This window comes from Typopeltis vanoorti, chromosome 7 (assembly GCF_054136105.1).
Source record: "Typopeltis vanoorti isolate ZY-2024b chromosome 7, IOZ_Tvanoo_1.0, whole genome shotgun sequence".
Taxonomy (NCBI): Eukaryota; Metazoa; Arthropoda; class Arachnida; order Uropygi; family Thelyphonidae; genus Typopeltis; species Typopeltis vanoorti.
Window position 1 is genome coordinate 119,834,860 of NC_143555.1, and position 27,066 is coordinate 119,861,925.

General features: G+C 36.1%; 1 protein-coding gene across 1 annotated transcript in view; it reads right to left on the minus strand.

Annotated features, from left to right (window-relative positions):
* Dhc36C (Dynein heavy chain at 36C) overlaps positions 1 to 27,066 on the minus strand; it is a 1,350,914-nt gene that overhangs the window by 1,065,918 nt on the left and 257,930 nt on the right. Inside the window, 3 exon segments of the mRNA XM_090395101.1 lie at positions 1,451 to 1,600; positions 9,268 to 9,381; positions 18,014 to 18,148. Coding sequence (XP_090251227.1) covers positions 1,451 to 1,600; positions 9,268 to 9,381; positions 18,014 to 18,148 — 399 coding nt within the window.

The following is a 27,066-nucleotide window of genomic DNA, read 5'->3' on the forward strand; positions in this document are numbered from 1 at the left end:
TCAAGTTCCTAAAGAGTGGAAGGAGGGCAAGATTGTGCCACTTCATAAAGGAGGTGATCGAACTCAAGCATCAAATTATAGGCCTATCTGTGTGTCAGGTGTTGTGGTTAAGTTGTTGGAGAAGCTTGTGGGAACTAGGATCCAGAATTGAGTTGACAACAATGGTATTATCTTTGATGGACAGCATGGATTTGCTAAAGGGAGGTCATGTTTTAGTAATCTACTTACTTATTACGATAAAGTGAATGTTTCCTTGGATAGAGGAAAAGTGATGCAAAGTAATATACTTAGATTTCGCAAAGGCTTTTGATAGAGTACCTCGTGATAAGTTGACAGTCAAACTAGAGCAAATGGGGTTGGATATTAGATTAGTGCATTGGATTGGAGACTGGCTATCTGATAGGTATCAACAAGTTGTGTATGGGAGTTGCAATATCCAGGAAAAGGAAAGTCACTAGTGGAGTGCCTCAGGGGTCTGCTTTAGGGCCATTACTGTTTAATTTGTATATTAATGATATTGGCGAAGATTTGGATGGAGATATTCAGTTGTTTGCAGATGATGCAAAGTTGGGACGAACCATAAAGAGTAGTGAAGATGTTGTGGCCTTGCAAGAAAACTTGAATAAATTGAGTGATTGGGCAAGCAAATGGGGATGTGAGTTCAATGTTGCAAAATGTAAGGTTTTAAAATTTGGAAAACAAAGATGGGATGCAGAATTTATGCTTGGTGAGAATATATTGTTGGAAGTAGAGGAAATAAGAGATCTGGGGGTGATAGTGGATAAGGATCTAAAATTTAGGGGACACATCGCCAAAATTGTGAAGACAACACAAAGACTTCTGGGATTGATGAGGAGGACACTGACGAGTAGAAGTAGGGAGATCCTTGTTCCATTGTATAAGGCTTTGATTAGGCCACACATGGACTATTGTGCCCAGATTTGGTCACCTGGTTTTTAGAAGGATGATGGCATGTTGGAAAGGGTCCAAAGGCGACTGACTAAGGTAGTTTCTGATCTCTGGAATGTTGAGTATGAGGAAAGATTGAGAAGATGTAATTTGCAGAGTCTGGTTGAGAGAAAGAAGAGGGGAGATATGATAGAGACCTACAAGTTGGTAAGGGGTTGTTATAAGATCAATGGTGGAGAAGTTTTACAGAGAATAGTGGGAGATCAGGGGAGAACCAGAGGTCATACCTGGAAACTGTATAAAGAGGGTGTGAGTAGGGGAGTGAGAGGCAGGTTTTTTTCGTGCAGAGTTGTGAATGATTGGAATGCCTTGCCTGAGAGTGTGATGTCTGCAAGGAGTTTGAGTGTGTTTAAGACATGGTATGGTGAGATGTGTGTGTGATTAAAGGACCTCCCAGATGAGTCTTTGACTCCATGAGGTCTTGGGGTAATAATAATAATAATAATATTAGGATATTTCAGGCAACCTTTAAAATACACACCTTTGATGCAGAAAAGGCTCTGTAACTGACAGCTAGGATACCATCTGACCATTCATGAGATACAGGATCAAACTGACCATACAGTTGTCCCATTGTGATAGATTTTGGATTAATAACAGTTATCTGTACTGCATTTTCATTCATAAGTCCCTTAAAAGGAAACATTGACAAAAAGTTATATATATATATATATATATATATATATATATATATATATAATTTATATATTTATAAAACCAGGTTTAAAATTGCTTGGTATCTTTAACATATATATATATATATACACTGCTAAAATAAATTCTTCTAATAACAAATAGAAATGCATGTGATTTCAAAAATTGATGTCTATTAAATATTTTCAATTACCATGGTTCATCAGTTGATGATGGAAAAATCATTAAATTTGTACTGGATTAAGTATATGAGACTATGATCATCTCAAGCATACAGAACCATTAGCTAACTTTATTATGATTACAATTATTATTAATAATACATGATAATCTCAAGGAATTGAAATGCTCAGTGTAAGGTGCATCTGCATGCATGCATGCACATACACAATCCATACAATATCAGTCATATCTCTCCTGGAATGCACTCAAAGCAGATTCTGGCAACCCACTCCATTCATTCACCACTCTCCAAGCAAATTAAATAGTCCTGATATCCTTGCTAACCACATTCTTATTCAATTTTTAGGCAATCCATTCTTCTTCTTCTTCCTCTAGCTAAGTGCTAAAACATTTCTCTATTTTAATAAATATTTGCAATTTCATTAATCATTATTTGTGGTATTTTCTTTATTTGAGACTGTGAAGTTAAATGTCTTTTTTTTTTTATTTTTAAATTGTGGATCTTATTATTATTTTTATTATGTGACACCTCCAGGGAGTCCAAAGACTCATCGAAGGAGAGTGTGCCAAGAGCATTAAATGATTGAACCCCTTCCAACTACTAACCACACTCAAACTTGCTTAACTTTTTGCATGAGCCATTAGTAGCAGAGGCTCTACCAATCAACCAACCTTTGCTGTCTTAAAAAGGATTCGTTTTAAAAGGATTCTATATGAACAATTTGAGGGATTTATTTCAATATGAGGGATTTTGTGCAATGCAAAGCAAGTATGTTCAATGCTCATTGCTGAGAGTGAATAGTTTATAGTATGAGAGGAAATGTCGAGAGAGAGAGAGAGAGAGAGAGAGAAAATGTATGTTGGAAGTGTCTTGTGAGCAAGTGTAAGTAATGCGAGTTGTGATGAAAGTGGGAGAATGAATGTAACTAATATTACTGATGTAAAGCAAGATAGTGGAAGTGTTGTAGAGAATGTAATGGCTGAAACTAATGTGGATGATGAGGAAGAAATAGTGCACTTACATGGTGTCCTTCACAAGATAAAACATGAGCTCAAGCAGGTGGAGAAATTATTGCAGTATTGTATATCAGGTATGAGAATGAAAGAAAAAGTGAATGGGAAAAATATAAAAGTGTGAGAAACTGGAAGTAAGGAGATAGTATTTTATGAGGATTCAATGATAAGAGATGTACTTAATGAGAAAGCGATGAAAGCCTGTTTGCCATCAATGATACTGGTGAAACTGTCAGTCTGCAGAAGGGACAAGTGAAAGAGTTGGTTGTTTTGGAAGGGTAAAAAAAAAGGGGGGGGGGGAGGAAATAAAATATGCAATGAGAGAGGATATGGAAAAGTTGTTGAAAGAAGTGAAAATGAAGAGTGGAAAAGAGAAGGTTGCAAGTCTTCTGCCTCAGTGTGATATGGTAAAAAAAAAAAGAGAGAAAGTGCCATGATTACTACTCATTGAGAAGATTGTGTAGAAGGAATGGTGGTATATGAAGAGTAAAAAGGAGAAGGTTGCAAGACTGCTGCCTCAGTATGATATGGCAAAAAAAAAAAAAAAAAAAAAGAGAAAGTGCCATGATTACTACTCAATGAGAAGATTGTGTAGAAGGAATGGTGTATAGTTTAAAGATGTATAGAGTTAATTTGATGGACAAAAGGAGTTATATATGCCTGATGCACTGGATTTGAATGGTTTAGGAGTTAGATGTTTGGAGAGGTTCAGTGAAAGATTGGAAGTGAAAAGTTGAGGGAAATTAGAGGTATTAAGGGGGATGTAATCAAAGGTGTGTTTAGCTGTTATGAGACAAATTAGTGTTAGTAAAAAAATGACCATGAATGGCTGGGTACTGTTTCCAAGGTACTGAACTTGAATGGGATGATAATGACATTATGCAAGGATAATTGTGGGTCCAAGGAGACTTTAAAATACATGCACATGAATATCAGAAGTATCAGAAGTAAAAGAGAGGGGGTTTTGGAACTGGTCACCCAACTTGGCCAAAATTATCAGCATCAGGTATGGAATGCAAAGTATACTGTATTTTCAGAGAGGCTAGAGGGATATGACAGGAGGAGGAGTATTATTAAACATATCTGAAAAACTTCAACTAACAAAAATAGAAGTTAAGGAGAACTTTAGACCTAAGGGAGAAGGTTCACTTGAGGCGATCTGGTGTGAAAGACACCAGTAGGACCAAATATGTTGTTGGGTGCTGCTACAGAGCTAGGAGTCCAGAGGAAGATGTGAATGACATATGTCTGCAGATTAGTACAATGAGACAGGCTGAGAAGTCATCATGGGAGACTTCTACTATGGGGATATAGACTGGAAGGAGGAAAGGCATCTATCTATAACTATAGTAGTAACTCTATGATTGGGAAAAGTGACAATGCAGTTTTATTTTGGAAGGTTGCTCATCATGTGGAACTTTCAGTCAAGAAAGGATTTATGTAGAACTACAAAACTGGCAATTATGACAAATTCAAGCAGCGGCTTGCAGTAGTGCCATGGCATAAGAAGCTACAAGGATGGAATGTTAGTAGTGCATGGAAAGGGGGGTCAGAGATTGTTTGAGAGAAGTAGCACTGGACAGCATTCTCGGGATCAGGAGGATAAACTCATTAGGGGTTAAATGGATGAGTAGTAATATAAAAATTGGCCTCGGAACAAAAAAGTAAATGGAAAAGGAGAAAAGGAATAAAAACTGGAATGAAAACATTGAAGCAGTAATCAAAGATAGAACAATGGATAAACACAAAATCACTAGAAGCAAAAATTCATTATAAATACAAAAGAACAATAGCAAAAAAAAAGCATGTTAAAAAAAGAATAGAGAAACATGGGATAACTTCATAGCAAAATGTAACCTTTTCAACCCAAAGTGCATAACCTTATATTTTGGAACAGTAAATTGACATTTGTCCACGATGCCAATTTATTTAAATCATCCTGCAGGATATCTACATCACCTTTATCAACTATGGCTCTCCCCAGTTTTGCATCATTAGCAAACAACTGAATATCCCCTCTTAAATATTTCCCAATGTCATTGATATACAAATTACAAGAGTACTGGCCCTATTACCCTGAGGTACTCCACTAGTCACCATCATTCTTCTAGATTCCACTCCATTACATTCGCCACGAGTTTTGAGAGAATGTGCTAGCGAATTGACAATACCTTTAACGTGGCTTTACAATGAAAGTCTGGCTTTGGCAAAGGTGCACAGTGAATGGAAGGAAGGTAAGATAGTGCCATTGCATAAGGGTGGTAACAGACTGGAAGTGTCTAATTATAGGCCAGTCTGTGTGTCATCAGTAGTTGTTAAGATCTTGGAGAAAGTAGTGAGGGACCGTGTACAGCATTGGGCAGATGAGGGTAATGTTATCTGTGAGAATCAACATGGATTTGTGAAAGGACGCTCTTGTTTTAGCAATATGCCAGGCTTTTATAATAAAGTTACAAGAGCATTAGATGAGGGAAAGGCATATACTGCAATTTTCTTAGACTTGGCGAAGGCATTTGACAGGGTGCCACATGATAAGCTGATATTTAAGTTGCAGCACATGGGTCTGGATGTCAGATTGGTCAACTGGATTCAGGATTGGCTGTCTGATAGGTATCAGAGAGTTGTGTATGGTGGAGCAGTTTCCAGGAGGCAGAGGGTTACAAGTGGGGTCCCACAGGGCTCAGTACTAGGACCTATATTGTTTAACCTTTATATCAATGACATAGCCAGTGGATTGTAGGGGGATATTCAGTTGTTTGCGGATGATGCGAAGCTGGGAAGGATTATTAGTAATAGCGCAGATGTGGTAGCCCTGCAAGAGGATTTAAATAAGCTAGATAGATAGGCAAATGAATGGGGGTGTCAGTTTAATGCAGCAAAATGTAAGGTCTTGAGGTTTGGGAAACATCGATGGGATGCTGCAGACTCTATGGGAGGAGTTATACTGGAGGAAGTAGGGGAGACAAGAGATCTGGGGTTGATGATTGATAGAAACCTGAAGTTTAGGGGACATATTGCAAAGGTGGTGAAGGTAACACAGAGGATTGCTGCTATTATGAGAAGGACACTGACCTGCAGAGATAAGAGGGTTATCATTCCGTTGTATAAGTCTCTGATCAGACCACACTTGGACTATTGTTCTCAGATTTGGTCCCCAGGATTTGAAGGGGATAAATTAACTGTGGAAAGGATACAAAGATGGATGACAAAGATGGTTTCAGGACTGTACAAGGATAGTTATGAGGATCGGCTGAGAGAATGTGGACTGCAGAGTTTGGCGGATAGAAGAAGGAGAGGTGATATGATTGAGACTTTTAAACTGTTGAGAGGTGGTTACAGGGTTGACACTGGGGAGTTCTTTCGCTTGGTTGATCAGCGGGAAGGAGTGATGACAAGAGGCCATCCCTTGAAGTTACGAAAGGAAACTGTGAGCAAGAGGGTAAGGAGTGGTTTCTTTGTGTGGAGGGTGGTTGAGCCATGGAATGCATTGCCTGATGGAGTGGTGGGAGCGAGAACGGTCAGTGACTTTAAAGAGTGGTATGATAAACTTTGTGTTTCTCAGGGGGGGACCTCCCCTCGATGAGTCTTGACAGACTTTATGTCTTAGGAAGGACCTCCCTCGATGAGTCTTTTGACTCCTTGGAGGCCTGAATAATAATAATAAAATAATAATAATACAGCTCCTTCTGTCCATGTCTGTCCATCAGTCACCCCTCCCCCCTCATCCATGCTGCTAGCCTCATATCCATTCCCATTTGCTTCTGTAATAGTTTTTCCATGTGGATTCTGTCAAATGCAATTGCAAAGTTGAGCAGTATCATGGTGTGGTGATTACCTTTATCCAATTCTGCTGTCACTATTATAAAATGTGAATAAGTTACTAAGACAAGATCTATCCTTTACGAGCCATGCTTCCCACTATAGAGTATCACATCCCTATCCACCTACTGTTATATTTTACCTTTCATCAACTTTCCAATACTTTAACAACCACTCCCAATATATTAATTGGTCTATAGTTTGCTACCTCTGTCTTGGAGTCACCTTTATGCAATGGTACTATCTTGCCCTCTTTCCACTCCTTGGAACCCTGCCAGAGCTAAGACTTAGACTGAACAACTTCCTCAGGAGCAATGCTAATTCTCTTGCACATTCATGTAGTATATGGCTGATATGCCATCCAGTCCCACTGCTGTATTCACAATTCATATTTTTTAACATGCTGAACACCTCCTGTTCATCTACCTCAATGGTGATATGCATCTCTGTAACATTAGCAACTGTAAAATCACCACCTGGATGATAAACTTTTGAAAATTGATCACTCAAGCAACTCAACTATTTCTTTTGGTTCAGTCACTTTCCTACCATGAGCATTGTTTAAAGTCATTCTACCATAGTCATTTTTCCTCTTACTTGCTACATAACGAAAAAACTCTTTTGGGTTTAGTTTGGCCTTTTTGGCTAATTGTCTCTCTCTCTCTCACACACACACAGTCTGATTTGGCCTTCCTTATCATATTAGTCACCCTTTTGGCTTGCATTTTGTACTGCTCATGAGTACGATCACTTTTTTCTTTATATTTCCTCCACAGTGTTTTCTTTTTTTCTTTTTTTTTTTTGCAGAGCTCTTCCTTTATATCTCTACTCATCCACTTAATTCCAACTTGGTTTATCCTCTTAACTTTGGGTATGCAGTCTGATACTGCTACTCTCGAGCAATCTCAGACCACTTGCCATGCACTACTGACATTCTTTGTTAAGTAGCTTCTCAAGCCATGGCACTGTTTCAAGATGACTCCTGAGGCTCTCATAATCACCAGCATTATAGTTTAACATAAACCCCCTTCTTGACAGAGAACTCCATATGTTTGGCAACTTCCCAGAACAAGACCACATGGTCACTCTCTCCAATTGGAGGCAGAGTGTCCACTTGGTTATAAATACATCTTCTGATGCTATTATCAGATCCAACGTCCTCAAATCCCATGTTCCCTCTATAACATGTTGGTTCATGTAATTATACCTTAGCAACTGTATAAATCCCAATTCTATTTTACCATGCCTTCTTTCCTTCCTCTAATTGTAGTCCCCATAGTTTAAGTCTCCTGTAGTAATTGTTCAGCATACACTCATTGTAGTAATCTGCCGAAACATGGCATCTGCATTTTCCTGTGAAACCTCCCCCCATCCGGTCTGTAGCAGCACCCAACAACAAAGTTTGTCCTTCTATTGCCTCCATCTCATTCTAGACAGCCTCAAAAGAACTATCTCCCTCAGACCTAAAATATTCTATAACTTTTTAATTTTGTTGGTTATAATTCTGCAGCTATCTTCAGTAATACCCTGCCTCTTGTTCTGTTCTTTCTATTCTCCTTGAAAATACAATAACCTTTACATTCTATCCCTGTAATTATATCATTTTCAGTCAACCAGGTCTCACTGATGCTTATAATTTTTGACCAAACTGAGCTAATCAATGCCAAAAACTTCTCACCCTTATTCCTACTACTTCTTGAGTTCGTATACATGCATTTCAACATCCCTTTGTATCCATAATTACCCTTGTGTAATGTCAATACCAATCCTATTAAAACTAAAGACCTGTGAAATTTCATTTGGTATTGCATAATCATTAGTGTGCACGTGCTCATTTATCACAGGGGTGGCCATACGCATGCTTGATTTCATCCTCCTTAATATCTCTAGTTTCCATGGTTTTGCACTACTACACTCTCACTAAACAACACTTTCTCCAAACACATAACTCCAAAACCATTTAAATGTATCTGTTGGGAATATACATATATATAAGTCCCTTTGTCCATTAAATTCACTCTATGCATCAATAAACTGAACACCATTCCTCCACAATCTTCTTCTTATTGACTCACTGGCAATCACGGCCGTTCTTCTCAGTTCTGTCCTATCTTGCCAAGGAAAGAGATTCACAATCCTTATTTTCTTACTCTTCATTTTTGCTTCAACTAACAACTCATTCATATCTTCTCTCATTGTACATTTCTCACCTTTCAAATTATTTGTGCTAGCCAAAACAACTCATTTGTTTCATTCTTTTGTATACTTACAGCATCACCAATACTCAACAACATCCTTTATCTTTGCACCTGGAAAACATGTTCTCATCACTTTCTCATTAAGTATACTTCTTATCATCGAATCCCCATACAATACTATCTTTTTTTCTCCCAGTTTCTCACACTTTTATGCTTTTCCCATTTCCCATTCATTCTTTTTTTGATTCTCTGTCCTTCTCTACCAGTACCACATGCCAATCATTTCTCTAATCAAACTTTCATGCAATTCCTATAAAAAATGTTTCTTATTGCAAAATATCATTAAGAAAACTAGCTGAGGAAAAAGAAAATATATTAATCAAGTAATCAGTCTGCAGTTTTTTTCACAATTTAAAAAAGTGTGGTTTACCTTTTTGTGGATATCACCTAAGGCACGGGCTAAAATCCGGTATGCACATGTCTTGCCGCCAAATGGAAAACCCACAATCATAAATCCATGGCGCACAATCATCATTTCATAGACCTATGCCAAACGAAAAAAGAGCAAATTATGAAAAGTATAAATTATTTTGAATATTGGGCATATGAATGAGTACAGCAGAAACAGATGTTTTTACTTAAAGCATTTAATTTGCTGGCTTGGTTGGCTGAGTGGTTAGCACACCTCCCACCACAGGCATGGATGTCTGTGATTGTCTTTAGGTGAGAGATGAATTTTACTGCCCTGCTTATGGGAGGCCTAAATTGGGCTTGAAAAAGTTCCATAACCTTGAAAAAGAAAAGGTCTCTAAAGCAGTATTTCTGGACTAAGTAAAAAATAAATACAAAAAATATATAAAAATTCATAAAATAAAATAAAAAATCCTCAGTCTACGCATAGTGAAAAATGTACTATTGGTTTACAAATAACCTTTCAAGAAAGACCATTAAGAAAGAAAGGAAAAAAAACAGGATCGTGAAATCAAGGATCATATTTAAGGATGGCGTCATTTGAAATAAATAAAACACAGCTGATGTAGTTTGGATGTTTACTATATTCAAATAATAAACATCAAATATTCAAATATTCAGAAAATAAACCAGAATGGATGAAATAAAGAAGTATTGATACAGATAAGTTAGTAAGTTAGTGCAGAAATTGACTCTGGTAAACTTACTTAATAATAGCTGCTGCTGCTTGAGTTTTAACAAGCTGGGAGAGAACTACAGCTACATGCTTATATGATATGGCGCAAAAAAAAAAAAAAAAAAAAAAAAACAGTACTGAACTTCAACATCTGCTTCAGTACATGCGCTATGAGGTATGCCCTCTGACTGCATGTACAATAAAGAAGAACATGTGTAGAGATGCCATTATATTTAGCTGAAAGACGTTGGAAGAAAAGATGTCTATTGTTGAGCATTATTTTCATTCATACGAAGTTGGCAGAGCAAATGGTCCAAGCCTACGACATGTTTGTGAGCAGTTTTTACATAATTTCCGTAAGTGTGCTCCAAGCAATTATGTCATCATTGCCTTAATTGAGAGGTTCTTATGTACCATGAGTGTTTGCCACAATGCGAAGAGCATTCAGAGAGACCACAAACTGTTAACACTAATGAGAATCACAAGTGTATGCTGGAGCAAGTGTTGCATTCTCCAAAACACAGTCAGAACAAGTACAGCAGTAAAACTTGGGATACCATGGCAGTCACTACAGAGAATTGTTAAGGAAGTGGGTACCTTTTCATACATCATTCAGGTAGGTTAGTGTTGAACAGCAATGGTTTACACTGCATGGCAAGAATACTGTGCACACATATGATATGTTGAAGGGATGGGTATTCCACCATGACCTGCCTTCAAATGTTGATGTGCTAAGGGATAAAATTACACACAATATGTCTAGCAGATGTCCCAATCCTTGTTCTTCAAGATGACAGAGAAGTTTCGCATGTGCTATGACGCCTGTCTTGAAAGACAAAGTGCCCATTTCGAGCACATAATCTGCTGTCATTCATGCTTTATTCAACCAAGATTCCACCAATAGATGTACATATCATCATGTGTAAACATATATTAGCCAGCCTTTTGGCCAAATGGATAGCGTCTGCCTCTGCAGCTAAAAGGCTGCGGGTTGGAATCTGACATGGGCATGGATGTTTGCGATTGTCTGTAGAAATACTAGTGGTGAAGACGGAGTTGTAGAGCAAGTGCCCTCCCTCGATGAGTCCTTGGACTCCCTGGAGGTGTGAAATAATAATAATAATAATATATTTCGTTGTAAGTAAACCCATTTACTCCATAACAGTACTAAATAGCATTATTGTTATTTAGTACTGTTTTTTTTTTTTTTTTTGCACATATTGTACTGTAGAAGTACATAAAATAGAGGGAAAGGGAAAAGATATGATGAAGAGTATGGAATGACTGAATTAAGAGAAGTATTATTAATCATCTTTTTTTCTGATGAACAGAATCAATATTTTTTTTTAAGAACTGGACATATCTGACATATGAAATATGTGCAAGGGAAGCACAGGAACGAAGTTAGTGGAGAGATATGATAATCAACCTCCTGGATGGAGACGACACATGATGATGATGATCTGAGAAAAAGTCAGAGTTAGTAGTAGAATGTGGAGGGAAAATACTGAGACCACAAGCCACCAGAGGAACTGGATGAAATTCTCCATATACCATTATTACATACTCCATGTCCCTAGTTTCAATGATTTGTTACCTTAACTAATCAAAAATGTCCAGCACAAAAATAAATTACATGTGAGAAGGGAGAATGAAGGCTTTCAAAATCTTCTAGTTTCCTTCCACATATATATGTGGTCTCAGTACCAAATGCAATGATATCCATTTTCAAACTGTACCCACTTTTCAGAGAAATTATAAGCTCTTTCGATCACCGCTTACCATCTTTGCCCCTTGTCATCTCAAATGTGGCATTTGTACATAAGTTTGCTCTGATATCTCAAATAAGAGACTGTCCAGCCTAGCACTTCTTCTTTTCAGCTGGAAATCTCTTTACCTGTTTCTTGAATAATTACACCTTTCAAATGCGTTTGCTATCATAGTTGCTTTCTTAATAACGCCAACAATTTTCCAAACATTTTTACTATTTATTTAAATCTTGATTTTATCCATTTTTCTTAGAAATTATAAAGTTCATAATGTTCCATCTGGCTTCTATTTTTCAATTCCTCTGATCCCAGTTAGGAGAGATTGAGAAGTTTTGCTATCATCAATGATCTTAACCAATTGTTCACATGCCTACAAAAATACCATATAATCCTAATAACTAACTAAGAATAAAGCATTTCACAATTATCTTTAAGATAATTTTCAATCTTCCTTTTCTGTATATAAACTGCATCACTTTACATAAATATAGTTGTTAGTAGTTAAATGGTCATTGCCATTGGTTTGTCATTTATCATTACTGCATCATCTATCATTCCCACAGGTTTCTGTATAATGTAATTATTATTATCATTATTACATAACACCTCCAGGATGTCCAAAGACTCATCGAGGGAGGGCACCTACTCTACAACTCTCCGTCTCCACCACTCCACTAATTCACCAACCACAACTACTTTCATCATCTATACCAATGCCATCTACCACCAACTACCATCACTAGTATTTCCACAGAAAATCACAAACATCCATACCCACAATGAAATTCTAACCCACAGCCTTTTGGCTGGAGAGCAGATACTCTAACCACTCGGCCAACCAGGCTGGCTGTTGCTGCTATTGCATCAAAATTTTTTATGCTATACAGCAAGAGCTAGTTTTTGCATTTTTGTGATGAGATCGCTATGACTAATTAAGTGCAGTTAACACCTCGCAAAAAAGTGTGATTCAAGCTTTGAATAGAGAAGGCTATTCCTCTTGTGAAATAGCTAAAAGGTTGTCCTGTAATCAATCTACTGTGGTCAAAAGTGAAGGAAACAAGATCTGCTGAAAGGAAGAAGGGAACAGGAAGAAAGTCACTGTCTACAGCATGCCAAGATCAAATTCTAAAGTGGCTCTGCCTCAGAAATCATGGTGAATCATCCAGAAAACTAAAACAAGACTGGGAAGAACAAATGGGAGTTGTTGCAAGCTCTGTAACTGTCAACAGGGACCGATAGCCAGGCACCCTTAAAAGAAGCCCTTGTTAAATTGGTGCAAAGAGAATGCCAAATGGACCCCTGTTCAGTGAAAAAGAGTAATTATTTTCAATGAGAAAAAGTTTAACCTGCAGGGCACTGACAGCAGACAGACAGTTCGAAGACGATCAGGGAAAAAAATTGAACCCTGACTGTCTGGTGTCAACAGTCAAATTCTCAGCCAGCCAGTCAGATGATCTGGAGCTGCATGTCATATTATAGTGTTGGTCACTTGCATTTCACAAATGGTTCAGTGAATGCGTGTACTAGAAAATTTTCTGGTACACTTGCGCAAAGAAAAATTGCTACTTACTAGAGACTACAAGAGGCCATTATAAGGATATAGAACCATGAATGGAGAGTTACACCCATCAGAAAATTGATGGGTGTAACTCATCAATTTTCTGATGGACAAGTAAGGCAACAAGACAAGTACTAAACAGCAAAAAAGTGAATTTTTAGCTTTGAATGTTAGTAAAACTGCATAGATGAACTAAATTTTGGTAGCAGTATTTGATTTTCCATTGAAAATATCACTGTCTACTCTATTTTGAAATATTTGCAAATTTGCAAGTTGCAAGGTGTCACGTAATAATAATAATTATGAAATGACAACAAATTGCAAGTTTCATAATTATTATTATTACGTGACACCTCCATGAAGTCCAAGGACTCATCGTGGGAGGACACTCTACTCTGCCTCACTAAATATGTCACCCTCTCTCTCTCTCTCTCTCTCTCTCCATTACCAGTTAATTCTCCTACTATGACACTACTACTACTATTACCATCAATGGCATTTACTGCCCATCATCACCATCAGCAGTATTTTTTTTGTCTGTAAATTGCATGTTCTGAAGGCTGATTTGTCTGTACACAAGATGAAAAACCTGATTTTCAGGGAGAAAACATCCCTACCTCCATATGAGATAAGCTAAATCACCTTCGATTAAAAAAACCCATAGAAGGATTCCCATCATCACAATGAAAATCGAACCTAGGTCTTTTCCAATCGAAGAGCACAATGTTCTGCTGTTCTTCCAATTGTGCTACAGATGTATGTTACATTTTGTAATAAAATGAGCCAAATATTAATCAAAAATAAAAATGTAATATTACCTTCTTCATTATTTGTGACAACTATTGTGTTATTATCTCTTTTCAAATAGGCATTCATATTTAATTACCAAAAAAACATTGTACAGCAAGTGATGCAGTGCCCATATATAAGTTTCAATATTATTATTATTATTATTATTATTATTAAACAAGACCTCATGGAGTCAAAGACTCATCTAGGAGGTCCTTTTATCTCACACACATCTCATCATACCGGGTCTTAAACACATTCAAACTCCTTGCTGACACCACACTCTCAGGCAAGGCATTCCAATCATTCACAACTCTGCACGAAAAAAACCTGCCTCTCACTCCCCTACTCACACCCTCTTTATACAGTTTCCAGGCATGACCTCTGGTTCTCCCCTGATCTCCCACTATTCTCTGTAGAACTTCTCCACCATTGATCCTATAACAACCCCTTACCAACTTGTAGGTCTCTATCATATCTCCCCTCTTCCTTCTCTCCACTAGACTCTGCAAATTACATCTTTTCAATCTTTCCTCATACTCGACATTCCAGAGGTCAGAAACTACCTTAGTCAGTCGCCTTTGGACCCTTTCCAACATCTCTTCATCCTTCTGAAAACCAGGTGACCAAATCTGGGCACAATAGTCCATGTGTGGCCTAATCAAAGCCTTATACAATGGAACAAGAATCTCACTACTTCTACACGTCAGTGTCCTCCTCATCATTCCCAGAAGTCTTTGTGTTGTCTTCACAATTTTGGCGATGTGTCCCCTAAATTTTAGATCCTTATCCACTATCACTCCCAGATCTCTTATTTCCTCTACTTCCAACAATATATTCTTACCAAGCATAAATTCTGCATCCCATCTTTGTTTTCCAAATTTTAAAACCTTACATTTTGCAACATTGAACTCACATCCCCATTTGCTTGCCCAATCACTCAATTTATTCAAGTCTTCTTGCAAGACCACAACATCTTCACTACTCTTTATGGTTCGTCCCAACTTTGCATCATCTGCAAACAACTGAATATCTCCATCCAAATCTTTGCCAATATCATTAATATACAAGTTAAATAGTAATGGCCCTAAAACAGATCCCTGAGGCACTCCACTAGTGACTTTCCTTTTCCTGGATATTGCACCCCCATACACAACTTGTTGATACCTATCAGATAGCCAGTCTCCAATCCAATGCACTAATCTAATATCCAACCCCATCTGATCTAGTTTGACTGTCAACTTATCATGAGGTACTCTATCAAAAGCTTTTGCAAAATCCAAATATATTACTGTGTATCCTTCTCCTCTGTCCAAGGAAGCAGTCACTTTATTGTAATAAGTAAGTAGATTACTAAAACACGACCTCCCTTTAGCAAATCCATGCTGTCCATCAAAGATTATACCATTGTTGTCAACCCAACTCTGGATCCTAGTTCTCACAAGCTTCTCCAACAACTTAACCACAACACCTGACACACAGATAGGCCTATAGTTTGATGCTTGAGTTCGATCACCTCCTTTATGAAGTGGCACAATCTTGCCCTCCTTCCACTCTTTAGGGATTTGACCAAGTGCAAGACTCGTATTAAAAATATACAAGCTTTATTATATAAGTGTATATATTAAAGCTTGAAATAACTGCAAGCAATTTACTAGCACATCCAAAACCGATTTTAAAAATACAAAAAGCAGGAATCTTTTGATTTTGCTATAGCTGATTGAAAAAACAGAGTCTCCACTATCTGCAGGCTGTGAGTTCAAATCACAGTATACTAGTTTGTGAATGACATGTATGATTTTCACCACTTGTAAAGTTACTTTCTATTTACTCAGCAAATGAAACAATTTGAAAATTAGAGATTCTAGAAAACTAGAATTGCTATTCTAGAGACCAAGTTTGTCTCTAGAATAGCAATTATGAATTATCTTAACCAGCTCAAAGACTAAATATTCTATAAGCTTACAACCTTTTGTAAATAGGAAAATCATTCCTACAGTTCAAAACAGCTGTCAGACCAGTGAAACCTTATCAAAATTGACTAATAGAAGGTGAATATATAGATGCTTGGGCAGTGCCTATGTCTTTCAAGTAGCCTGCACTAAGACAACTCGTGAATGCCAGGGAGTGTATTCCCATAAGCTTTCTGGTCAACTTATTTTACAAAACTTTTATAGTTTCTACATTCAGCTTTGAAATAATGCTGGATCTAATATCCACTTTACTTATATATATATTTATTTATATATATATATAAGTAAATATATATATATAAGTATATATATTTACTTATATATATACTTATATATATATTTAGTCTCTAGAATAGCAATTATGAATTATCTTAACCAGCTCAAAGACTAAATATTCTATAAGCTTACAACCTTTTGTGAATAGGAAAATCATTCCTACAGTTCAAAACAGCTGTCAGACCAGTGAAACCTTATCAAAATTGACTAATAGAAGGTGAATATATAGATGCTTGGGCAGTGCCTATGTCTTCTAAGCAGCCTGCACTAAGACAACTCGTGAATGCCGGGGAGTGTATTCCCATAAGCTTTCTGGTCAACTTATTTTACAAAACTTTTATAGTTTCTACATTCAGCTTTGAAATAATGCTGGATCTAATATCCACTTTACTTATATATATATATACTGTGGGGGGAGGGGGGGGCTCTGCCCCACTGGCGCCTGGCACCCAACCCCTGTTAAGTTTTGAATAAAACTAAAAGTGGTTAACTTATAGTTTCTTCAGAGATTACCATGCATTTTAAAACTTTGCACATACTGATATGTCAAGCAGGTAAAATTAAATGCAAAGGTGCCAGACAAGTTAATAATTTTAAAATTCTGTTATTTATCCCTTAACATTATAATGTATTTCGTTGTGATTAAATCCACTGCCTAAGCTTTGTTAAAATATAGCATGAGTATTTGTGCACTATTGAGTGAAGGTCTAACAGATCAAAGATCGATTGCCAGGGGCAATGCACGTGCCCAGAGTACGCGTTGACCGTGAAGGGAGGGCACGCGACTAATCCCCCACCACCACCACCAAAGAGATTACTAGGGGAGAATGTGGTGCTAGTGACAGGAGTTGTACTTTGACGTAATCAAGTAAAGAAAGGGAGATGATGTAGTACAGAAGTGTAGGGGTGCGTAATTTAAAAAGGCAATGCAGGGCCGGACCAGGGCTTTTTCTCTTGTTCGTCGGATCCTCTGTCAGAGTCCCTTGCCGGTCATTTGTCTGCTCTTGTGGGAGTCATACAGAAGTGGGTTGCAGGAATGATTGACAGGTGGAAAAGGGGTTATATAATTGAGACATACAAATTACCGAAGGGTTTTTACAAGATAAATATAGAGGAAATTTATCAGAACAGGACTGGTGGTAGGAGAACTAGGAATCATCCTTGGAAAGTGAGCAAGATTGTAGTTAGCAAGAGTGTTATAAATAGATTTTTTGCTTGGAGAGTGGTGAATGATTGGAAGTGGTTGCCATGACTGTGAATGAGTTCAAAGAAAAATATGATAGAAATTGCACAAATGTTGAATAGTGCTTGAAATGATGTTTCAAACACTATCCAATAATAATAATAATAACTATGACAGAAAGGATGGATCACTACAATAACTATGGAAATAGCTATTGCAGTAATTCATCTAATTAATTAAAAAAACTGTATTTTTTTTCTGAAAAACAAAAAATAACAAGCAAACATATTGAAAGCCATAAGATATTTTTGTTTATAAGATAAGATAAGCACATAAATTGATCTGTTAGTATTATGTGAGAAATATTTATTATGAAACAACCTTAATGAAAAATGTATAAAATAAAATAATTCCCTCAAGCAACGTAATGAGATTTTATGTATTAATATAAAAAGACCAAATGCAAAAGAAATGAACAAACCTGTTGTATTTTCTCCAGAAAGAAATCTATACATTGTAAATTTTTTTTCTTACAATTTTCTTCAACTGCATCATTTAAATGTTGATAATCTGGTGTTGGAAGTTGTATTCCAGGAAACAAATCAGAAGTAATGCCCTTAAATAAAATAAGATATTTAATTTCATTATATAAAATAAAAACAAAAATAGCAGAATTTTTTTTTTTTTTTTAATTTTTCTGAAATCTTGAAAAATAATGCAATTACTTTCTAAAATAAAGAGCCAAAAGGCTTCAGTTTAGTGATCCAAAAATTATAAAAATCAAGTGGATATTAGATCCAGTATTAGAATATGTCCACCAGCATTTACGAGTGGCCCCTGACCACTTTAGAAAACATGCATGCTGCCCAGGTGTCCATATATTTGCTTTCTAATTTGGTCCATTTAAGGTTTCACTAGTCTGACAGCTGTTTCAAACTGGTTGGTTCTCTTCAGAGACCAGGCAGAAACCATAAGACAGCAAAAACTTTCTTTCAATACTAAGGAACTTGAAATATTGGAGAGGTGTATTTTTCGTAAGTGAACTCTCGTACTGAGCGAGAGTTTGCTTACGTGACTTGTGAGTTCGCTAGGATGACTTGTCAATGCCAGGGGGCATATTCCAGTAAGCTCTCTGAGCAACTTATTTTTACAAAACTTTCATAGTTTCTGCATTCGGCTTTGAAATAATATTGGATTTAATATCCACTTGATTTTTCTAATAATGCAATTACTTTACAGGAAAGCTATACCCATGTGAATATGCATTTTTGCATATCGTCATACCTTTCAATATCCTGATTTAATTAGTATAACCATGATTTTCATTTTTTTTTAGTTATTATTATTATTATTATCATCATACCTCCATGGAGTCAGAGACTTATCATAGGAAGCCTTCTTTTAAACACATTGCTCATAGAACTATGCTTGATATTTCTTAATATTTTTCACTGTTTCTTCACTTACCACACTGCATGGGAAAAGAATTCCATCCCCATGTAAACAATCTACTGTTCACTACTTTGCTAGTATCCTTCTTTTATAACTAAAAAAGATGACTATTGTTCTCTTAAACATAAATTATGAAAGATAGAGGCATGAGTAAGGCCACGAAAGTTAGAATTGTCAAAGCAACTGTATTTCTAGTAATAATGTATGGATGTGAAAGCTGGATTATTAAGAAGAAAGACAGAAAGTGAATTGATTCATTTGAATTACGGGTGTGGAGGAGACTATTAAGAATTCCATCAGGACTGCAATAATGTCCAATATGAAGGTTTTAGAGAATATAAAGAGAATGCTCCTTTGAGGCAATGACTGCTAAACAGAAGTTGATGTACTTTGATCATATGCGAGCTGATGAATCATTGGAACAGGAAGCTATGTTGGGGAAGATTAAGGGAATGAGAAGAAGAGGAAGACCACAAAAGAATTCGATGGACAACATAAAAGAACTTACCAACTTGAACTTATAATTACTAAAAGAAAGGACAAGAGGCTAAGTGGAATGGAGAGCCTTTGTTCATAGGATTACCAAGAGTTGAAAATGACTCGATGGCACATAAAAACAATCAAACAAAGTTTGTGCATGAAGTAACTTCATGACTGGGCAACTTGTATAATGACTTCATATCAATTGCCTTAGTATCCCATAATGCAATGCACATATCCTTACAGACATTTATAATGCATAGCATTATACTTTGTTATATATATATTAATATTTTGTTAATTATAATGCAATGCACATATTCTTACAGACATTTATAATGCATAGCATTATACTTTGTTATATATATTAATATTTTGTTATGCATTATAAATGTCTGTAAGGATATGTGCATTGCATTATGGAATACTAAGACAACTGATGTGAAGTCATTAACCTCTATATAACTTCACATCAATCGTCTTCGTATTCCATAATGCAATGCACATATCCTTACAGACATTTATAATGCATAACAAAATATTAATATATACTGTATATAACAAAGTATAATGCTATGCAGTATAAATGTCTGCAAGAATATGTGCATTGCATTATAATTAACAAAATATTAATACATATATAACAAAGTATAATGCTATGCATTATAAATGTCTGTAAGGATATGTGCATTGCATTATGGAATACTAAGGCAATTGATATGAAGTCATTATACAAGTTGCCCAGTCATGAAGTTACTTCATGCACAAACTTTGTTTGATTGTTTTTATGTGCCATCGAGTTGTTTTCAACTCTTGGTGATCCTATGAACAAAGGCTCTCCATTCCACTTAGCCTCTTGTCCTTTCTTTTAGTAGTTATAAAGTTACTTCATGCACAAACTTTGTTTGCTTAAACTTGGATAAAGGATGAAACCAAGAATATAATTTCTAGGCATCATATTTAATTTATAATATAACCAAGTGGAAAAACTTTCAACATCTATCTCTAATCCAGAGTATTTTAGTAATAAGGTGTGACACCTTTTGGCTACTTGTATATGGAAATATGACAGGTTGGATCTCTGATGTTAAGGGTACTTTAACATCTGATATCCAACCTGCGATGTTAAAATACCTCTATCAGATGGCATTAACTGAAATTCAACCTGTGACATCTGTTACAAATGGGAAACAGTAGAGCATTCTGGTGGTCAAACATCGGTGCATTTCTGGCACAGACATTCTTTCAATGAATAAGAGCAGAACCTGGTATAAAGAAATATTTAATATCTTACACCACAAACTTCTACAGTTAGGTGCTAACAATGGTACTTACTTTAGTACAATAAGAAATTATCAACTTCAGTAAATTAATAATTTACTGAAGTTTCAAGGATAATCTAACAGGAAGGATTGATCTTGACTGGAGAATTTCAGTAAATGCCATGAAATGGAGGTACTTAAACATCACAGATCCAATCTCTGACATATGTTACAAACTGGAAACAGCAGAACATGCATTGAATGTGAAAAGAATTATAAAAACAAAGGAAAACTGACATAAAAAACCTTATTAATGTAAAATGTTTGCCTAAATGTCATGGGCATCACCAGTATAAGATCACAGAATGGTAATTGAATAATAACTGACAATTCTAAAAAGAGACATATGATTAGTTAATTTATGATAATTAAAAAAAAAAGTCAATAATTTCTTAACTTATTTTAAAAGAACATTATATAAATATATACATAGATAAATGAAAGTTAGTAAAGATTAGTAAGATTTAAAAAAGTACTACAAATGGGATAGGCACAGACCATTGAACTCGTTTAAATTAGGACAATGAAGTAAAATATATTATTACGTGATGCCTCCAAGGAATCCAAGGACTCATCGAGGGAGGGCACCTACTCTACAATTCTCCGGCTCAACCACGCAATCCACCAACTACATTGAACTGCCATTAACATCATGACCTACACCAATGCCATCTACTGCCCACCCAGCCCCACTAGTATTTTTTGTCTATAAATTGTGTGTGTTCTCATGGCTGATTTGTCTATATGCGGGATGAAAAGCCCGAGTTTCCAGGAGAAAAAATCTTCTATTTCTATATGAGATCTGCTAATTCAAACTCAACTGAAAAAAACCATATAAAGATTCCTCTCATCACTACAAAAATCAAACTTAGGCCTTTTGCAATCAAATTTTGCAATGTACTATCATTCTTCCAATTGCACCATTGAGGCAATTTATTTTAAAAAGTTTCGACCTCTATATCAAGGTCATAATCAGGAAAACATACATATGTACAGAATACAAGCAAAATTGCAGTATACAAAAGTAAGATAAATCTAAATGTCTATCTTTAAGCTGGCATCTGGGAACTGATTTGTAGAAGTATCATCTCATTCCCACATATTTTCCGATCAACAAAATTTCTCATCTGTTGCCATCTACAAAAGACAAACTGGCACCTCTATCATTAGCTGGCATTTACCAGATACCATGTGAATGTAATCTAATATTCTGTGGAAAATAGAATTAATGAACTAATTAATATGAATTAATGAAAATAGAATTAATGAATTAATATATTGAATACATGAAACCTCAAAAGTCTGGTCTGGCACAACATAGTATCAACACTAAACACAATATCCAGTGGGATAAAGTCGTCTTCTGCATACATGCAGGTTTAAGGCATTACCTTGTCTTAAACAGATTCAAATTCTCTGCAGACACCACACTCTCAGGCAAGGCATTCCAATCATTCACAACTCTGAATGCCTTTTCAAAGAAAGTTTCAAAGTTTTCTCTCTCCCAAAAGTTTGGGAGATTTTTATCATATGTAACCATCATTCTTATCATATGTAACCAGCTCAAGCAAGTATATGTACGCTGATGATCTAGCGATCTTACATCAATCTACCTCCTTTGCCAACCTGGAATCAACCTTGAACACAGACCTGAACATCCTGGAAGAGTACTTCAAGCAGTGGCACTTGAAGCCCCAACAAAAACTGTGTCCACGGTATTTCACCTGAACAATGCAAATTGACACCTCAAACTTTTTTCTGTGAAAAAATGATAGAACATGGGCCTCACCCAAAATACCTTGGAGTGAGCCTGGACAGAAGCCTAACCTATAAAGGGCACATCACCAACCTGTTCCCAACAAAATTAAAATGAGAAATAATATCATTTCAAGGCTTGCTGGTCCAACCTGGGGTTGTGGTTCAGAAGTCCTAAGATCATTTGCACTAGCCCTCGCATTCTCTGCAGCAGAATATTGTGCCCCTGTCTGGGAAAGAAGTGCACACACACACACACACACACACACACACACACACACTAACATTATAGATACTCAGCTAAACTCTACCATGTGCACAATTAGTGGGACAGTAAGAGGCACCCCCCTCTCTCTCCTGGCTGCCTGTCCTATCTAACATTGCTCCACCAAACATATGGAGAAGACAAGCCTCGATTAAAGAATTTAATAATTCTTTGATCGAAGCAATGAGCAACCCACTCCTGCCCCAGCACCAGACTCTCATAAATTCACCTAGTCTTCACCTAAAATCCTGAAAACCTTTATGGTCCATGGATGAACTCTCTTCAGCTGCCCTGCCATCAACACCTGACATGTGGAGAGGATACTGGTCCAACAATCTCCCAACAAATGGCTTCCTGGCGGTAGATCCCTGTGCTCTCTGCAGCCTGGTTTTGCTCTTCCTAGGAAGATTTGATCATCAATCAACAGGATCAGAACTAACTAGGGCAGATGTGGCTACCTACTACAAAAATGGAGGCTGTTAGACCACCCTTTATTGTGATTGTTCTCCTGTGGCTCAGACGATTACTCATATTGTGAACGACTGCCCAAGGAGCTAATTTCATGGTGGTGGTCTACAGATCATCCACAAGGTGACATATGAAGCCTTGGATTAGCTTTCCAGGCTGGACATTGACCTGTAGCTGTTCTGTATTCCTTTTGCCATAAGAATAAATAAATAAATAAAACCATCAAAAATAGTTTTTAATAATATTTTTAATAATATTATTTATTAATATTAATTTCTAGCACATGACAACAGTTTTTAATTGGTAAACCACCGACTGCTGTATGTACTTTGTATTCCCATTCCTTTGATTTGCTTGTTTCTACACAATGATGATGAACTGTTATTTTCAGTATACGAAATATCTGTACTTTCATTTCATTAAAGTTAATTACTGTGGTTATTGTGTAATTTATTATCTAAATGTTTAGTTAATTATCTACCCTAGCCTGACCTTTGATGGAAAAACAGCCAACGAAGAACAAAGGACGTCGCCATTTTAAAAGTCGCACTATAGTCGCTAACGGGAAGAAAGGCTAAAGGTCACCGAGACAGCGAAGTTCAAGTAAAATGAGCTGTAACAAATGCAACAAGCCATTAAACGATGAAGGGGCTGGGCCGCATTGTTCCGGATGTAACAAAAAACAACACTTCCACTGTTCAGGGATCTCAGAAAACACGTGGAAAGCAAAAGGAGCATTGAAACAGACCGAATGGCAATGTCAACAGTGCCATGAGAAAACGAAGAACAAAGACCAGACACCAAAGAAAAGTAATGACGCACATCAAGGTAAGCCGCTTCTGGATCCTAAAATTACAGATAACTTTGATTCATTTAAATTCATGGTGAAAGACTTATTAAATGCACACATGGAACAAATTAACAAAAAATTCGAGGAGTATGAACATTACATACAGTTCAACAACGAAACCACTGAAGAAATGTTAGGAACCGTGCGAGAAATAAAGACGAAATTAACGGTAGCGATAGAAACGCAAGAAACACTCCAACGCGAAAATCAAGAATTGCGGAAAGAAGTAAACACACCCAATTGTCGAATGGAACACATGCTACAAAAAGAAAGAAAAAAAGAACTTCAAATTGAGGGAATAATGAAAGAAAATACAGAAGACTTAAGCAACATAATGCAACTGATCGGCAGCAAAATTGGAATTCAAATCGCAACCACAGATATCACCTATATCAACCGAGGCCCACAAAAAAATAAAGAGAGACTGCCATCAATCATCACTCATTTTACCAACGGAAATCTGAGAGACTCCATTCTTACAGCAAGTAAGAAAACAAGACCGACAACAATGATCCTAACTGATAAGAAACTCCCAACACCAATCTACATAATGGAACACTGGATTCCATACTTCAAAAATCTTCTATACCAAGCAAGGAAGACCAAAACAGAGAAAAACTACAAGTTCCTGTGGACAAAGAATTTTCAGATATTTTTGAGAAAGAATGAAAACGCTCGAGTATACATAATTACAAGTGAATCTGACTTACACAGCCTACCAATATAAAACACTAACTTTTCATATCCTTAAGAATAAGATTAGAACTCATTTAAAAACTATATAATGGAGATCTCAAACATAGGCAAACATATCCAGTCAGACAACATAAATTTCAAGGTCTTTGACTCTTTTAATAAATGGTCAGACAACATTTCCACCAACACCAACTTCACTATCATACACACAAACATGAGAAGTATAAAAAAACACTGGCTTACATTGATAACACAGCTCAATTATACCATGATAAACATAGATGCGCTAATACTAACCGAAGTTGCAATAAACGACACAGAAATTTACGCACATAACATAAATAATTATTAAACCTACAACTTATGTAGACCAAACAAAAGAGGAGGCATTTATCAAAGAAAAATACAATGTGACAGAAAAACAAACTCACTTCGAACATGCAGAAACACTAATTTGGAATTCACAAATAGCCACAATAGTATCAAATACACAATAAACACAATATACAGACCCTCAGATAATAATCCACTCAGTTTTCTTCACGAGTTAGAAACATGGCTAAGTGGCATCGAATCGTGTACAACACACAGGCTCATCCTAATAGGAGACATTAACATAAATACTCTTGACCACGCTTCTTCAACCACTAACACATAACTTGATATACTAAGTCAGTACAACATAAACCCTACCATTAACTCCCCAACAAGAGAAGAAATACTCAATAACTCACTAACACAATCATGCATTGATCATATCAACATACGGGCTCCCATCCATACATATACATCATCAGTAATTAACATAAAAATTGCCGATCACTACTTTGTCTCAACTTCGTTTTATTATGTTTTATTTTTTTACCCCCCACCACCACCACAAAAGTCGACAAAACTCGATCATACTAAAGAGCATTGTTGATAACCAAGTAAAAAATACAGACTGGAATTCCCTACTTAAAATAAACGATCCTGTAACATTATACAAGAATTTTCAACTAAAGTTCACAGAAATATACAAAAAAGCAACAAAACCTACACAAACGAGGCGACAAACAGACAACAATCCATGGATAAATGACAACATACTAAATATTGTTACTGTAAAAGAAAATCTATGGAAAAAACTTAAAAAGTCACCCAGTAACACACATTTACAAACCTTATACAAAAACACAAGAAATAAACTAACCACAAAAATTCGTAAGGCAAAAAGACGCTACTACTTCCAAAAATTCATGGAATATAACAACAACATTAAGCAAACATGGGCTACACTCAACGAATTAGTAACCTGAAAAAAGAAAACTTCAGCACAGCATTTTATTGCAAAAAGCTTTGGTTAGGGCACAAACCAAGAGGAACTAGCAGACTCATTCAACCATGCTTTCACAAACAACATCACAGAACTCAAATAAGACAAACTACCAACGATCAACAAAAAACTACTGACATAAAGTCAACAATAAACTATGTACTTTCCACCCATAACAAAACAGGAACTGAAAGAAGCAATCCTACAATTAAAACCAAAGACCACTCCAGGAATAGACAAAATAAGACTCACAGACCTTATAACACACTTTGAACAAATAAATCCAATATTTTTGAAACTCGTGAACATAATATTCAACACAGGCATTATTCCACAACAACTAAAAACTGCAGTAATTACACCAATATACAAACAAACCATTAACACTAATATACACATCAGAAATCACTAGCATCCAATGCCTACATTCCATACATAAACAGTAGCAACAACACAAATAGTGAAGGCTAAATCCCACTCTCTTCATAAAAGCTAACCCAAGCTTCGAAGTAGGTGGGATTAACTTGCCTCACTCAACTACAAGTAATCCTTATAAGCAAATGCAGAAATTTGTATGTATAATCACTCTTTCTCAAACTTTAAAAAAATAATAATAAAGAAATAAAAATAAAAAATAAATAAAAAAATAAAAAATTATACAAAAAATTCTGTTTGATCTTCATTGTTAATATTAGAAGAACATGTGTTGTAAATACATAATATAAAGGCAAAAAAGTATTATTAAAAAGTTTAATTGAAATCCAATGTAGGAATTGCAGCACTTAGTGCTGAACTCTGTAAAATATCACACAAGGTGCAATGTCACACAAGATGTTTATTGTATGTATAAATATTTTAGCAATCAATAAATTATTATTATTATTATTATCCTAAGGCTTATCCAGGAGGAGGTCCTTTTGGTATATATGTA